A 15,523-nucleotide genomic window follows, 5' to 3' on the forward strand; every position below is an offset into this window, starting at 1 on the left:
GCTAGCGCTCATGTATGAGAGTATGGCGTCCATTCCGTGCAGGAGTCCCCGGTTCCTCTCTTGGACAGCAGTCGAAGTCTGCGTCGGCACAGCGAGGGGGTCAAACAGGGGTGCTGGTGTCCTGATCTGTGTAGCGTGCTGGGTGAAACGCAAGAACTCTAGGAACTCCGTGAAGTTCGGGTGGCTGGACGTGAAGCGGCTGTGTAGGCCGTTATGCCAGCCGTTGACCATGTTCGTCGTCCTGAGTCCCCGGTTGTCAAATTGTCCCCAACGGTCCCGCAGTAGGGCGTTTGAGAGCCAGTAGTAGCGTTCCCTGTAGTAGCGTTCAAAATGTTCCACTCGTGCTTCATGTTCATTAAAATGCAGGTGGTGGTGGTGGTGGTGGTGATAGGGCTTGCCGTTGACGGCCTCACGTATGTGGGCAACGTCACGACTCACGCCCTGGGGGAATGTGCGTCCTGGGCCGACTTCTAGGGGAACTGTGCCGACATATGTCTGAAAGCGTCTGAGGAAAACCCAGGAAAAACCCCAGACAGCATGCAGCAGAGCCTGGTTTCCTGTTGACTTGCAGCAAAGAAGCGTACAGCGAATCCCAAGACCCTGGCTTGCGCTTTAGATTTTTATATCCACTTTTCCAATTTTTCCCGCAGTTCACAAAAGGACAAAGATAAAGCACTTTGCGGCTGGGCCCAATATTCTCAGTAACAAACTTCAGTTCTGGCATAACGTGGGGACGGCTGACGCCAATGGAAACAAAAGTACAAAGACAAGTCTGAGTCCTGCGTATACCCTGCATTTTGGGGTTCAGGTCAATGAACGTGACAGGTCAATGTTTACTGGGAAGCACGGTCATAATATTTTCCCTCACGTCTGTCAGTAAAAGAATAGAATAAATTGATAAGGGTTGGGGCCAATGAACAGAACACGACAAAGACAAGTTTTAAGCAAACCACGGTTCTTTGTAAGTTGAGGTAAATATTCTTGGTAACAAGCATCTGTTCTGGCATAGCGTGTTGACGGCGCTTCGGACCCATGAACATAAAAGCGCAAAGGAAACTTTAAGCCCTGGAGGGGGACTGGCCGCTGTAACCTACAGCACAATCTCAGGTTTTTCTCGCTTACTTGTGTGTGCGTGTGTGGTAAAAAGAGAGAAAACAGAAAAATCTTCACTGTTACCGGGCATATTGCTTTCTAACTTAAGCTACAGGGCAACTGTTCTGCAATGAACACGGTAATGCATAGGCCTTTTCTGACGTGATCCGGTGATCCGGGGATCCACTTTGACTCGATTGATCTGTTGATCGGGTTGGATCACTTGGTTTTCCTGTCACGTGACCTGTTGGATCTCTTGACTGGGTTGGGACTCTTGACTGGGTGGGAACTCTTGCCGGGTGTGGAGTTGTTGACCGGTGTGGAGCTCTTGGCCGATGTGGAGTTCTTGACCGGTGTGGAGTTCTTGACCGGTGTGGAGTTCTTGACCGGTGTGGAGTTGTTGACCGGTGTGGAGTTCTTGACCGGTGTGGAGCTCTTGACCGGTGTGGAGCTCTTGACCGGTGTGGAGCTCTTGACCGGGCTGAGGCTCTTGACCGGGTCGAAGCTCTTGACCAGCTCGAAGCACTTGACCGAGTCGAGGCTCTTGACCGGGTTGGGGCTCTTGACCGGGTTGGGGCTCTTGACCGGGTTGAAGCACTTGACCGGTGTGGAGCTCTTGACCGGTGTGGAGCTCTTGACCGGTGTGGAGCTCTTGACCGGTGTGGAGCTCTTGACCAGGTTGAAGCTCTTGACCGGGGAACTCTTAACAGGGTTGGAACTCTTGACTCGTTGGATCTCTTGACCAGAAGCGGGTCTCGACCAAAGATGCCAAGAGCTTGGTAGCGAGATACAAGTAGATCAGATACTTCGCCGCACGCAAAAGAACCATTGGGATGGCAAAATAAATACACAGGGCGACCAGTGTATAGCATTGGCCATTATCATACTAGTGTTCTCGCGGCTTAGACAGACGCATTAATATCATCTCTCTCGATTAAACCTAAGTATCAGAACTTCTCTCAGTATCATCTCTCGTACTCGACGCGTAACCCGGCATCAGTTTCGCTGAAAAAATAATGGCATTCGTGCATTAGTTAACAACAACTGCACCGACAAATAAATAAGTGCTCAGTCGATCTCGAGAGTTTGGAGACAATACAACCAAATGCAAATGTAGTCCATTACGTTTAATGTGAACAATCGTACTTCATATAGCACATCTGCTGGGAGACAGCTAGGATCATTTTACTTCAGCGAGTGGGTCCTGTCATAACCTGGAAATTTTAATGTCTATAGGCAGGCGGAGTGGCACGAGCCTCGCAAATAATGGAATTGGAATGGAATGGAATTGGAATAATGGAATGCGATCCCATTGGTATTAGAAAACCATCACTTTTCGTGCTGTGCGGTACGAGCACAATTCAATTCTTGTTTCCTGCCGACTACATCGACATCGACAACATCGAATCACTGCAGATGCGTTCGTCGAAGCACGCTCCTCTTCCAAGGAACTTGATAAAATATGTTCTCATGTGTCAAGCAGAACCCTGCAACCTTTCCTGTCGACTAATTGCACCGACTGCCTGACGTACATTTTAGTACAGTTCAAGGGGGTCGTTTTCATAAAATAATCTTACAGTATTTGACGCTTTCGCAGTTTGCAGAAGACGAGAAATTAGCGTGGCGAACACACCGTTCACCTCTGGAGCAGTCTGAATCCTGTAATAATGAGAAGAACAGTAGAGATTGACGTAGGTAACAGCTCAACACAGGAAAAGAAGATTACGAGAAACAACGTGAGAAAACCGTAAACAAATACTTGCAAGTGACTCCCCTTCTGTAGCCAACTTATAGTCAGCCACAGACGCCTATTTAACAGCATAGCACTTTTATTTTTCATTTTTGCACTCTCAGCTGGTTTTAAAGCAATGTAAAACAGCACAAAGACAGAAACAGATACTAAATGAGCTGCAACAGTTCATTTCAAGCTGTCACGAAAAAAATGTCAAATGCACTTATTTGCACTGATGTCATCCAGTATTCCAATTTTTACAGCAAAGGGAGTAATAGACACAGAAAAATGCCATCAAGAATATCGAAGCTTGTGAAGTTTTGATATTCACTGCTACAATCTAATTTAAAAGGCGGTAGTTCACACAAAAGCCAACGGGCAGAGCTACCATGTACCCGACAGATGTTTGCTATCCAGACAGATCCCAGTCGCAAACGAGTCATGGTAAGCGTTTCTGCCAATGAGGAAGCGTGCGAGAAGTCACATGCTTACAGACTACCAATAGCAGTGACCGGAGCTATGATGTCAGAGCCCAAGAGCTTAATCAGAGCTTAATCTCGCCAAGAATGACACGTAGACAAGTAGAAAAAAAAAACCTTTTTTTTTTCGTCAACACTCTGCAGCCGTGTTCAACGTAAGAAGGAAAAGGAATCTAGTCTGTCAACTACATACGCTGCTGGAGATAATGAAAAGCACTTGTGTGCCAGAAGAAATACTGCATAGAAATACTCCATACCATGAGCCATCAGTAGACGGGGTGCACTTTCTGCCGCAGCGTAGTGCCACGTTACCAGTCTTAACAGTCAATACGGAAACGGAGTGAGTACGATGGATTACATTATCTGGCGCAAGCAGGGAGCGTGACCTGGCTGTGTCCACCCGTTCACGCCAAAACCGCACCAACGTAACAACAACAGTTCAACGGTTGAACGACACGGATTGGATCGGATTGGATGATGATGATGATGATGATACTGATGATCTCTTTGGTGCTGTCGCTAGCGATGGCCATGCCGCCAGACAGCGACGCGGCGATGCTCCCACTTTCTCCAAGATTGTTGTCAAAGTGGTTTCAGTGTTCCTGATGGGGCCGTCTAACCCACTTTAATTCTCGTTTTATCACCAAAATATAGCCATATTGGACTAAAAGTGGACCCTGTCAAGTCTACTTGCTGGCAAAATGGAACCATTTCATTCCTTCATGGTACCCACTTCTATTCTAGAGTCACTAAATAAGCTACGCTTATTTAGTGACTCTATTCTATTCAAGTGTAGGTTTAAGGGAACCAGTCGGGAACCACTAAGTGGTTCTTAGTGGTGGCTTAGTGGTTCCCTACTGGAACCACTTGACTCTGAAGTGGGTCCTGTTCAGTCCACTTCAACCACTTTGGTAGTCAAGTGCATCCACTTGGGATTCCAGTTCCAATTTCCACCTGGGCATGTTGCTCGGAGAAGTGATGAAAGGGGTTGGGGGAGGGGGGTTTGCGAAGAGGAAGGCTGAAAATTAAAAAAAAAGGACAAAAAGGAAAGATACTCACATTTTGGCACAACGATTCAGCCGAGGCCGACGCAACTACCACTGAAAAAAAACAAACAAGAAAAGAACGATTTCAAAAGCGTTGCGTGAAAACTACACCGGTCAGTAAAAACAGCGGCAGCGCAGACCAAATCGACCTGCGAAGAGCTCTGTGCTAAGAAAGGACGCTTCGGTGAACTGCAACAACTGAACAAGATCACTGAACAGGCTTACCGGCACTGAAAAGAGATACTGCAATAAAAGACCACATCTTCTTTGGCCTGAGTAACCACACTGTCCTACCGAGCCGCGAGACTTGCCCGATGAGCAGCCAGCCAGGTTTTAACGGACAGTTGTCTTCCGGTTCCTGTGCTGTCATCCGCGGGTGTATCTTTTGCAGATTTCACCCACGCTTTGAAAGACATGCCGTTGTTTCCTCCGTCTACACGACAACGGAAACATAAAACAAGTGCAAAGCTTTTTTTTCTTTTTTTTTTTCTCCTTCCCTTTCGGAAAAAGGTGGCGGTACTGATTTCTTATCTACGGTGTTCCAGGTTGCCAATAACTGGTTCCTGGGCAAATGCCGTCTGAATATGTCGGATTTCCACATGCGCCGAAGAGTCATAACCTGCCTCCCGTTGATGCAATTCACTAGTACTATTATTAATCTTTCATGTTGTAGGCCAAGGGCGCAGTCCACGCCCTTCAATGCCGATGATAATTGGTAGCACCTCAAAGGCCACAGTGATCGGTCTATGACCAACTAGTTTTGTCCACCAGGGTGTAAATATAACATGCTGATAATGATGATAATTCGAGTTAGTTCGAGTTTTTCTTCTTTTTTTTGCGCATCGACAACAAAGGTGATAATGCGCCAAAACCTGGGTAGCGATGTGACTAGTTAAAATTAAATATAACAAGTGAGCAAGGTGTCTAAATCTGTCCATCTAAAACTACAGAACGTTTAAAATACCAATTTCTGTTAAGAAGTTAAAACAGGAAGATGTCTAAAACTGTCTATCTAAACCTACAGGAAGGGAGTTGCCTCAGCACAGAAGCCGACGATATTTCGAACAGAGACTGTTCTTCTTCTGGGCACCGTCCTGATGATGATGACCTCATGATGAGGACGGTGCCCAGAAGAAGAACAGTCTCTGTTCTAAATGTCGGCGGCTTCTGTCCTGAGGCAAGTCCCTTCCTACATCTCTACCGGTTCGCTGTATTTCTACCTATCTAAAGCTACAGAACGTTTACAATTCCAATTTCTGTTAAGGAGTTAAAAACTCTGCTATAGGGGATGATTGTCTCATCACCAAGCAATATACGGCTGTATGAAGAGGTAAATGATGTGTATAAAACTGTCTGAAGTGAACGAAAGTTTTAACTATGCACGGTTTTAGGAAATGGACGGTCCAACAAGCCGCTCACGTTTCACGTCCATACGCACGAGAAAGTTTCCGGAGTTTTAGGGAAAACCCATCAGCCGTGGCTTGACCAAGACCCAGGCCGCCACCGCGCAAGGCTTCTGCCGTTCACCTTAAATCCCCTCGGCACGGTACGGATAACCCCTTGGGACTGGGGGCCGTTTTTTTCTATCGATTATAAGTCATGGACGACCCAACTGACGAATCTCGTTCCTCTTGTGTTCATACCAAAGCAACGGCGCCTTCCGTCCTGTGACGGCAATTTTTTGTACCTTAGGGAAACATCCTACATCATCATCATCCGTTCATCTATGTTGTTGTTGTTGTTGTTGTACCTTAGTACCTTCTTAACGGTCATTCGTAAACAACAGCAAAAGAACGATTTGTTTGTTTTCGTGCCTTCGTTAATTAGCGCAGATAGCAAGTGCCTGTCTAAGCTGCTTTTTGGGTTTACAAGACAGGAATTATAAACGACGAATCGTCAGAATTAATGTGGTTATGGAAGCGTGAAATATATCACCCAGACAACACGAAACGTAACTCGGACGTCCCAAAAAGATCCGAACGTCCCAGGTTCCAGAAGCCGCGTTTCTGGGACGTGTCCCTTGTAAAACGCGGATGTACTTGTTGTTGTTTTTTTGCTAAGGAAGTCCCAGAAATGTCGGTCGGCGTGCGAAGCAGCGGTGGTAGCGATCTCCTCTCTCTCTCCCTAGTTGTTGAGAGAAAGAATAAAAGAGCAGGCCCTGAAACGTCCGCGCGACAGCGGATACGAGACGCCATTTGATGAGAGTTTCCATCGCATTTCCGAGTAGAATACGTAGCACCGCTACGGTTGACATTAGTCTTTATCGTGGATGTTGTTTGTGGTAATAAATCGTGGCGTTTGTTTTCGTGATCAGGATTATGACGAATACAGACGTGTAGCTTGCTGAAACTGATCTTTGAAACTGGCGGGAAGGCAGATTTCCGTCGACACCTTGTCCTCCATGTTGGCTGTGTGCGTGCCGGCTTAGCTTGTGAAGTACAGACGAGAGCACTGGGTGGCGAATAAAGTATGTAGCCGATTCATACATTCGAATTACATAAATGTGGTGTTATGTACTGTCCTTTAAATGAGCCATGACCTGGACGTTCTGCACAACATTTTTTGCCAACTCAGCGCGAGTGCTTGCCTATGTGGGACGGCGTTTGGTTGATGGGACAAGATTCCTGGAATACGCAACGCATGAATTGGGTGTAGATTTTGCTAATATTTAGAGTATTTTTGCTTTCTTTCCAGGCTACTTGACAGAAAGTGTGGGTGCTTCTTCGATGATGCCACCCTTGAAGAAGTTCAGCAAGCGACAATGTCATGATTGCTCCAGGCAGGTTGCCCCACGCACCACAAGTCGTCAGAGGGGGAGTGCAACGCACAGTGAATCGGGAGGAAGACAGGGATGTCTTTTGTGTGGATCGGATATTTTTTCGTATTACTTCCTGGTAGGCATTTAGTGATGGAATATTCATTGTGTGTGTTTAAAGTAGTGATCTGTGATGAAGTAGGCCAATAGCAAGCTACGCACTTGATGCAGCCCTGGTTTTACACTCTGGTTAGTGCAGTGCGACGGACCTGAGGAAGGGACGGTTGGGCCATCGCCACCCCCAAAATCTCTCGTCACTCGCTCGCCACAGTGTCGTGTCGTGCTTAACGTTCCAGAAACATCTAACGTTCGAAAGTATCGAAAGGACGTGTGGAGCTTACCGGTGACAAATATGGTTTTTGTGGCATACTACCAGAGAAGCGCACAGCACGAGACAAGGACAGAACAGACGAAGGACAAGCGCTACTTACAAAAAAATAATAGAAAGACTTCCACGGAATATATGCAGTCACCACCACTCGAAAAACAGATCACGATCTCAGAAAATGAAGTTTTTTTTTTTTTTTGTATATGAAACCAGGAAGCAATTGCATGAGTACACTTTAATGGGGGACCGTTGTTGGTGCTTATACGGCTTTCATTCTTCTAGGGAAAATACTACGTGATGCAGTAGGTGCCAGCACCAAAATGGAGGCGCTTTGATATGCGTAAATAATGGCAGATATACTATTAAACTTCAGAAATGCCATTTAACACTGTTTGTAAATGCTTTAATTCATTACCAGCGCTAAAAACAAACAGGTATATAATCACACGGAATGCGCACCGCAAAGTTGAGCACACAAGAACATCTATGTTGAGCTGTGTGTGCGCGTCTATGATGTGCGTGAGCACAGTTTCGTCGGCCGAAGATGAGGTTGGCAAACTGTTGAAAGTAGCCCTATGTGACGAGAGGGCTGTTCATAAATTTCTAACCTTTAATTGATACGATGAAAGCACACCCAAAACAGTCACCGGCGTCAGAACATGATAGAAATACACTGTAGCCTATTCATAGAAGACGCGTTGTTTCTGAAGCCGACAACGGCAAACGCCAGCCTACCACATGATCTGCGGCGCTGCAGTACTATGGATAGTGCACAACCAACGTGCATGACTGCACCAGAGGTCAAAGTGCACGCAAGAAAAATTATATCCCAACAAACGAGATTTATTGTATGAATATCCATGTAACATCCCGTACTGGAGGTTCGGATATACCTGAAAAGTGTAAGGATGTCCATGGTGGATCGTGTGGATCATGCTCAACCCGTAAGCAATGTCCGCAAGAAGATCCAGAGGATATAAAATTGCGGAAGAAAGGATGTACACAGGGGATTAGTAAACACTTATTTGTTCAGTACATAGTGTAAACGTTTATTTCGAATGTACACATAATAAAAAAGGACTATCTTCTTGGCGAAGGTCCAGTGAGTGCAGTGGTTTCAGACGCGCAAGGGACGCAGGTATAGGAGTTGCCTTGGACGAAGACCATGCTACGAGGTGGACAAGGAACTCGAGGATCCCTCTTCACGCCTACAAATTACACAATATTCCTGATGTACACTCGTGTTACTGCACATTACAGTCGCAAGGCATGCCTTTTCATTTACTGTATAGCAAAAAAAAAGTACTGTATGATATAGCAGAACGCATACGGTACATAGAATAAATCGAATACATTTGAGATCTTTAAAGCGGTAACTGTGTAGGTACCACCAACGTTGACAGCCGTGGTCTGTAATAGTTATGGTGAGAGAGAGAAATAGGTACCTATGCAGCTACTGGAAGGTAGGAGGAGTCATAAGGAATGTTAGGAATTAGTGTAACTCACATTTCGCAACATGGGTACCATAGCAGGGACACTTGATGCATACAAGACCTGTGGCTTCGTAGCCACAAAGCTCGTTGGACCTGCACGCGGTAGCCTGAAGAAAGAAACGAAACTCAATACGATAACAAAAGAGGCAGAAGGTATTAGCGTAATGAAGAAAGATTATTACCACGCTCCAACCGCATCTGCTGTTGCGGTTTTCAATATAATTGCCTGCAGACAAGAAGAAAAAGACATAACTATGCGAAACTATTGAAAGCTGGAGCATCCACTGGGCGCTTTCGTGTTTGGTACGAAAATAACAAAGACGGTTAAGAGCATCAACTGTTTACTATATACTAGGGGTGTGCGAATCGAATATCGAATCGAATGAGGGAAAAAATTCCGAATACCAAATCGAACATTAGTGCAAAATTTACAATATGTGACTTTCGCACTAAAAATTTCCGTTTTGTAGCCCATGGCTTTAGTGTAATTTTTCTGGCATTAACTGTCACAAGAGAGACATGCAATTCTTCTGTTTAAAGCCCCTACTCTTTAACTTTACATGAGAGTGGTTCCTGCTTTTCAGGTGAGCGTACACTTACTGGAGTAGTGGAGTGGCTACCTTCATTTCAAAATTTTGTCAGGCAGTAGCATGTTATACGGATGAGGCTGTAATTGTTTCAGACAACCACAGGCCATTTGTGAAACAAACGAATTGGAACCCTGCCTCAGCTTTGCCATGAGCACCTTTTAGTTTCTTTGCACTCGTCCTAGGAAGTTACACTACTGAGATTTTTGACGTAAAGGACATCTTTAAGAAACCCTTCTTGTTCCTTGGGCTGTAGTCATTATTCAAAAGTCCTAACTTTTTTAAGGCAACCTCACAGACATCAAGTCAAAGTCCCTCGTCGGCACTGCTAAACTGCATGTGGGAGGGGCGGTGCCCCTTCCACAGACGATGTCTAGAAAACCAACTTTGGATAACGTTATCTTGAACTAAACACCGTCCGGCCTGTGTTGGTCCGGTAGCAAGGGCAATTTCGTAAAGAAGGCTTCACCTCACGCACAAAAGCATCAGGTGAAGCCAACTTTCGGATTGTGTCGCTCATATTCGTGGAATAGTCGAATATTCGCAGACCCCTACTACATACACATTAAAAACAAGACCTCCGTGCAGTAGGTTGCACTTCTTGAGGTTTGAAGACCTGTTACAAGTGGCGAAGGATATATAAAAAAATCAAGTCAAATGGTACAAGAGAAAAGGGTGAGGGTGAAGAGAAAAACAAATGTAATACTACAAGTATAAACAAAAGCAAAACGCAATCCATAGGAGGTGGAAGGACAAGGACAGACATACAGAGGGGTCGGAGGTGGACGTGAAGGAAACCGATGCACATCCAATGAATAGGCACAACAGCCAGTTGGCAAAAAGAGCTTTACAATGCGTACGGTGAATTAGGGCTCAAGGGCGAAGGATTGAGGACACGGAGCCATCAATGTGTTCTGTGTCCTCAATCCTTCGCCTTTGAGCCCCAATTCACCGTCCCCATTTTAAAGCTCTTTTTGCCAACTGGCTGTTGTGCCTATTCACGTGATGTGCATCGGTTTCCTTCACGTCCACCTCCGACCCCTCTGTATGTCTGTCCTTGTCCAGCCACCTCCTATTGATTGCCTTTGTTTATATTTGTATTGCATTTGTTTGTATTTCTCTTCACCCTCACACTTTTCTCTTGTACCATGATACTTGTACTTGTTTGATATATCCTTCACCACTTGTAACAGGTCCTTAAACCTGAAGAAGTGCAGCCTACTGCACGAAAGTCTCGTTTTTAATGTGTACAGTAAAACCTCCAAAGTCGGACACCTCCTTACCTCGGACAACTCCCCATGTCGGACAAGATTTCATTGCACGGGCAGGCTCCCATTGAAACTACACGGGGACGAAATTCTCTATGTCGGACACCTCCCTATCTCGTAAGTAGGACAGGGTTTTCCCTGCTAAGTCGGACAAAACCCTGGCCAAATTACCGGCCCATATTGGCCCATCTTTGCACCAAAAATACCCAAAACGAGCCAGTGGCCTTGACTTTCGCCCTTTTTTTTCCCTATACTGGTCTCAGAATTTTGTTGCTTTAGTTTTTCTGAGTCCAAAAACAAGTGCTGTCAGTGTACATCGTAATTCTTTGTGTGAGCACTTGTCTTCGGTTTGTCTAGAGCCTTTGAACGTACAATGCACCGAAGCAACGAAAAGTGGGCTGACGCTTCAGAGACAAGTCATCGCTGCTCAAAAAGCTCCAGAGGTAATGCCATTGAGTGGAATCTGAACAGAATTGAATCTACTAAAATCAGTAATAATTATCAGTGAACAGTGGGTAGAGGTACCACTGCCACCAGGTACCACTATTAGGCACCACCACCAGGTACCACTCAGGACCATAAATTGAAGAAGGGGGACATTTCTGGCAACACAGCTGTGATCTTTTCCATTTTTTGTTTCCCTCATATTCTGTAACTCGGACACCTCTATAAGTAGGACACGCTTCTGCTGCACCGCAGGTGTCCAACATAGGAAGGTTTCACTGTATAGTAAACAGTTGATGCTCTTAACAGTCTTGTTTTTGATTCTGCGTCGCCGGAAACTTGCGCATTGTTTTTCTTCACGTTCTTGATACGAAAAGGAAGATTTGACAAGAAAGTACCGTGAGGCCGCAGCTTCAAAACCAGCATAATTTAAGCAGTATAAAGACAGGCAAGTAGATATGCCAACTACGCAAATTTGCTAATGTTGAAGTATGCAATAGTAAAGGATGTCCAAGAAGCGGTCTGCATACTCACATTCATATCGGGACCTTGGACAGTCCCTCACCCGACAGGTGTATCCACTTGCGCACTGAAGTAAAACACATGTATTGTACACTTGTATTTACATAACAGATGTTACTTATACAGCAAACTTAATGACATCTGTTATAAAACGAACTGCAGCAATGGGGTAGAGTATCGCCCCATGGCGATGAGACTTCCCATTAATCGTCTCTAAATAAAGATAATTTTGTTACAGCAAACTAGTAGTGCGAGCAATTAATAAAAGTCTTTATACGCACCTCGCAGGAATCGCCACGTACTGATATGCCTGCGGAAAAAGATAACCAGAAAGAAGGCTTAAGATACACTCGCTTCGTTTTTGGGATCCGGACAAAATGTCCCCGGACGAAATGGTCCCCGGGGACATTTTGTCCTACACCCTTATTTTTACACGGTTCCCGGTTCTTAGCAAAACGTTTACGATAGGGGGGACTACTGATCCCAAGGGGATTAGTCTCAACGAAAGACGCCGGTGGCAAGACACAAGTAACGCACAGACTTCGCCGCACGCAAAAGAACCATTGGGATGGTAAAATAAATACGCAGAGCGACCAGCGTATAGCATTGGCCATTATGATACTAGTTGCCTCCTCGTAACTTAAACCGACGCATTAACATAATCGCTTGCGATTAAATCTAAATATCCGAACTCTATCACCGCTCGTATTCGACGCATAACCCAGTATCAGTTTCGCTGGAAAAATAGTAACATTCGTGCATTTATTAACAACTATTGCACCGACAATAAGTGTTCAGTCGATTTGAAGGGTTCGGAGACAATACAAGCTAATGCAAACGTAGTCCATTAAGTTTAAGGTGAACAGTCGTATACTTCACATAGCACATCTGTTGGGAGACAGCTAGGATAATTTGTTCATGAGATAGATCAATTGTGCCAAAGTATGCATGTAAAATATGCGCTATAAAAGTTGCGATAAAAGATGAGATAAGATTCGCGCAATGCATCCCAGGTGTTGCAAACCTAATTTCTACGCCTTCTGATGTACGTAGTATTTTCTTTCGACTAGCTCTATGCTGCTTTAAAATGTTTGCAGTAATTCAAAGATATATGACAGATACATAAGACTCGGATACATCGATGTGCATCAGCTGTCGTAATTTCAGCAAAGCGGGCTATGGCTATATACGCAATATTGAATCTGATGATACTGCGACAACGTTGGCCGGAAAGTTATCGCGGCTAGATATGAAAGACTTGTTCCAAGTTTTACAGTCAAGAGGCCAATAGCGGCGAAGGAAATTTTATTGTATTTATTATTGCCATGGAATTTTCATGTCTTTAGGCGGTGTGGCATGAGCTTCGCAAATAGAATTTGTGATCCCATTGAAGTGAAATTGATCCGCAATTTCACTTTTCCTGTCTATGGGGGCACGAGTACGATTCAATACTTCCCTGCTCTAGCATAGACTACATCGAATCATGCGAATCAGAAGTGTTGCTGGAGCACGTTCACGTAAGGTGACTGCCCAACAATGAGTGCGACAAAATATGTTCTCGTGGGTGATGCATAACCCTGCAACCTTTCCCGACGACTAATTCGACCAACTGCCCGACATAGTGTTAACGAAGTAGTAAAACAGTTCAAGCTGACAGTTTCCATAAAATACGCTTACAGTATTTGACGCTTTCGCAGTTTGCAGAAGACGAGAAATTAGCATGGCGAACACACTGTTCACCTCTGGAGCAGTCTGAATCCTGGAATAATGACAAGGACAGTAAAGATTGACGGGGCTAACAGCTCGCCTCAGTAGAAGAAGATTACAAGAAATAACGACACAAAACCGTAAACAAGTATAAGACAGAATCACTACCCATACATATTAGTATATTTGAATCGAATTCAGTTGCAATCCCAGAAGCACGGAAAAAAAGGATTGCCGATCTACGACATTATAATGTTTTCGACTAGAACATGACCTCGTGTGGGCTGAAAAAAAAAAAAAAAAAGAGAACAAAAATGAAAGACACTCACATTTTGGCACAACAATTGAACCGAGGCCGACGCAACTACCACTGAAAGAGAAAAAGGGTTTCAAAAGCGTTGCGTGTAGAAAAAACTGTGCCAGTAAAAGCAACGGCAACGCAGACCAAACCGTCCTACAAAAAGCTCGATGCTAACAGAGGCCACTTCGATGAACTGCAACAACTGAACAAGATCACCAAACAGGCTTACCGGCACTGACAAGCGACACTGCAATAAAAGACCACATCTTCTTTCGCCTGGGACAACCGCACTGTCGTACCGAGCCGCGCGCCTTGCCCTATAAACAGCACATCCAGCCAGCCACGTTTTAACAGACAGTCGTTTTCCGGTTCCTGTGCTGTCATCCACGTGTGTCTCTCTTACAGATTTCGCTCGTGCTTAGGAAAACATGCCGTCAGCTTTAGTCCGGCGACACGACATCGGAAACATAAAACAAGTGCAAAGCTTTTTTTTTCTTTTTGTCCTTCCTTTTCGAAAGAGCGTGGCGGTGGTGTTTATCTTATCAAGGGCGTTTCAGGTTGCCAATAACTGGTTCCTGGGCAAATGCCGTCTGAATATGTCGGACTTCCACACGCGCCGCGAAGCGTCTATAAACATCCCTCCATGTTGACGCAATTGATTATTTCAATTATTAATCCTTCATGTTGTAGGTCAAAGGCGCAATCCACGGCCTTTCAATGCCGATAATAATCGGTAGCACGTCAAAAGCCACAGTGATCGGCCCATCACCAAATAGTCCTGTCCACCTGGGTGTACACTGATATGCATCCAAATCTCAGCGCACAATGCATAATGTCATTCCTTAGGATCACTATAACCAGACACATTACCTCCTCACCCACATGGATGTGGACACGCAGCGCATCCCATCCATTCTACATGCAGTTTCAGTTTTACCGAAAGTAGAAACTTGGGAACCTCGTCCACTTTGATCCTGCATCAGCGCACGTGCTGTTTTCATGTTTTAGCTCGGCGCGACAGTGGAGTTTTTTTGTTATCTTACCACCAGTGTAGTCTGTTGCTTCAGCACTGCCGGTGTTTTGGCACAGTCGGTGTTTTGGCGGCGGTCGGTCTCCTCGAGACGCTGATAAGTGTTTGTCTGATAAATTCGGAAGCGGCTACGATTGACGTAAACATTTATCTCCGTGCGTATGGCACTTGCCTTACTCAGTCGAGAACATGGTAAACATGTCCCTTACTTCATACGCGTATCCTGTTTTGATGCCGGTGGTAAAAGGGGCCCCACTAAAGCGCAAAAATTTCGCCTCACGGCACGGAAGGTGACGTTACCTTAACTCCAACACAAAAGGAACGAAATTCATCGATTGCATCGTTCGCGATTTATGGGCGAGAGAAAGCGCAATTTATGTTTTCCCTCTCCGTCTCAATAATGCGGACAGACCTGGGATTGGTCGCCGTAAATATATATCCCGCGACGATTGGACAGATCGTTTGAGGAGACCAATGGGAGCCCGTTCCGCATTGTCGGCCTTCTTGAGAAGGAAAGCATCAATTCTATGGATCATAAGTCACGAACGACCCAACCGACGACGACGTTCCTCTTGTGTTCATGTCAAAGCAACGGCACCTTCCATCCAATGAGGACAATCTTTGTACCTTTCTACCTTCTTACCGGTCATTTCGTGAACAACAGCTATGTGATAATTGC

The 15,523-nt window shown here is 45.2% G+C and overlaps 2 protein-coding genes across 2 annotated transcripts; both read right to left on the reverse strand.

The window, feature by feature from the left end:
- Positions 1–1,165: 1,165 nt before the first annotated feature.
- LOC135398706 (uncharacterized) lies at positions 1,166–2,243 on the reverse strand. The gene is made up of 2 exons (XM_064630091.1): positions 2,239–2,243; positions 1,166–1,867 (listed from the first exon to the last, which is right to left on the reverse strand). Exons 1-2 carry the CDS (start codon positions 2,241–2,243, stop codon positions 1,312–1,314), a joined length of 561 nt encoding a protein of 186 aa, XP_064486161.1. The 3' UTR covers positions 1,166–1,311.
- Positions 2,244–8,525: 6,282 nt separating this feature from the next.
- Positions 8,526–14,286, reverse strand: LOC135397151 (uncharacterized). The gene is made up of 8 exons (XM_064628517.1): positions 14,044–14,286; positions 13,843–13,883; positions 13,484–13,565; positions 12,088–12,116; positions 11,819–11,873; positions 9,168–9,211; positions 8,999–9,092; positions 8,526–8,700 (listed from the first exon to the last, which is right to left on the reverse strand). The coding sequence occupies exons 1-8, from the start codon at positions 14,078–14,080 to the stop codon at positions 8,573–8,575; spliced, it is 510 nt and encodes a 169-aa protein (XP_064484587.1). The 5' UTR covers positions 14,081–14,286; the 3' UTR covers positions 8,526–8,572.
- Positions 14,287–15,523: the final 1,237 nt, after the last annotated feature.

This window comes from Ornithodoros turicata, chromosome 6 (assembly GCF_037126465.1).
Source record: "Ornithodoros turicata isolate Travis chromosome 6, ASM3712646v1, whole genome shotgun sequence".
NCBI classification, from domain to species: Eukaryota; Metazoa; Arthropoda; class Arachnida; order Ixodida; family Argasidae; genus Ornithodoros; species Ornithodoros turicata.

Coding starts and splice junctions, on each gene's coding strand:
- LOC135397151 (XM_064628517.1), bottom strand. CDS start 14,080: ATGTGGTCTTTTATTGCAGTGTCGCTTGTCAGTGCCG. Junction 9,212..11,818: donor TCCAAGGTCCCGATATGAAT/GTGAGTATGCAG, acceptor TCTTGTCTGCAG/GCAATTATATTGAAAACCGC. Junction 8,701..8,998: donor TGGTACCCATGTTGCGAAAT/GTGAGTTACACT, acceptor TGTAATTTGTAG/GCGTGAAGAGGGATCCTCGA.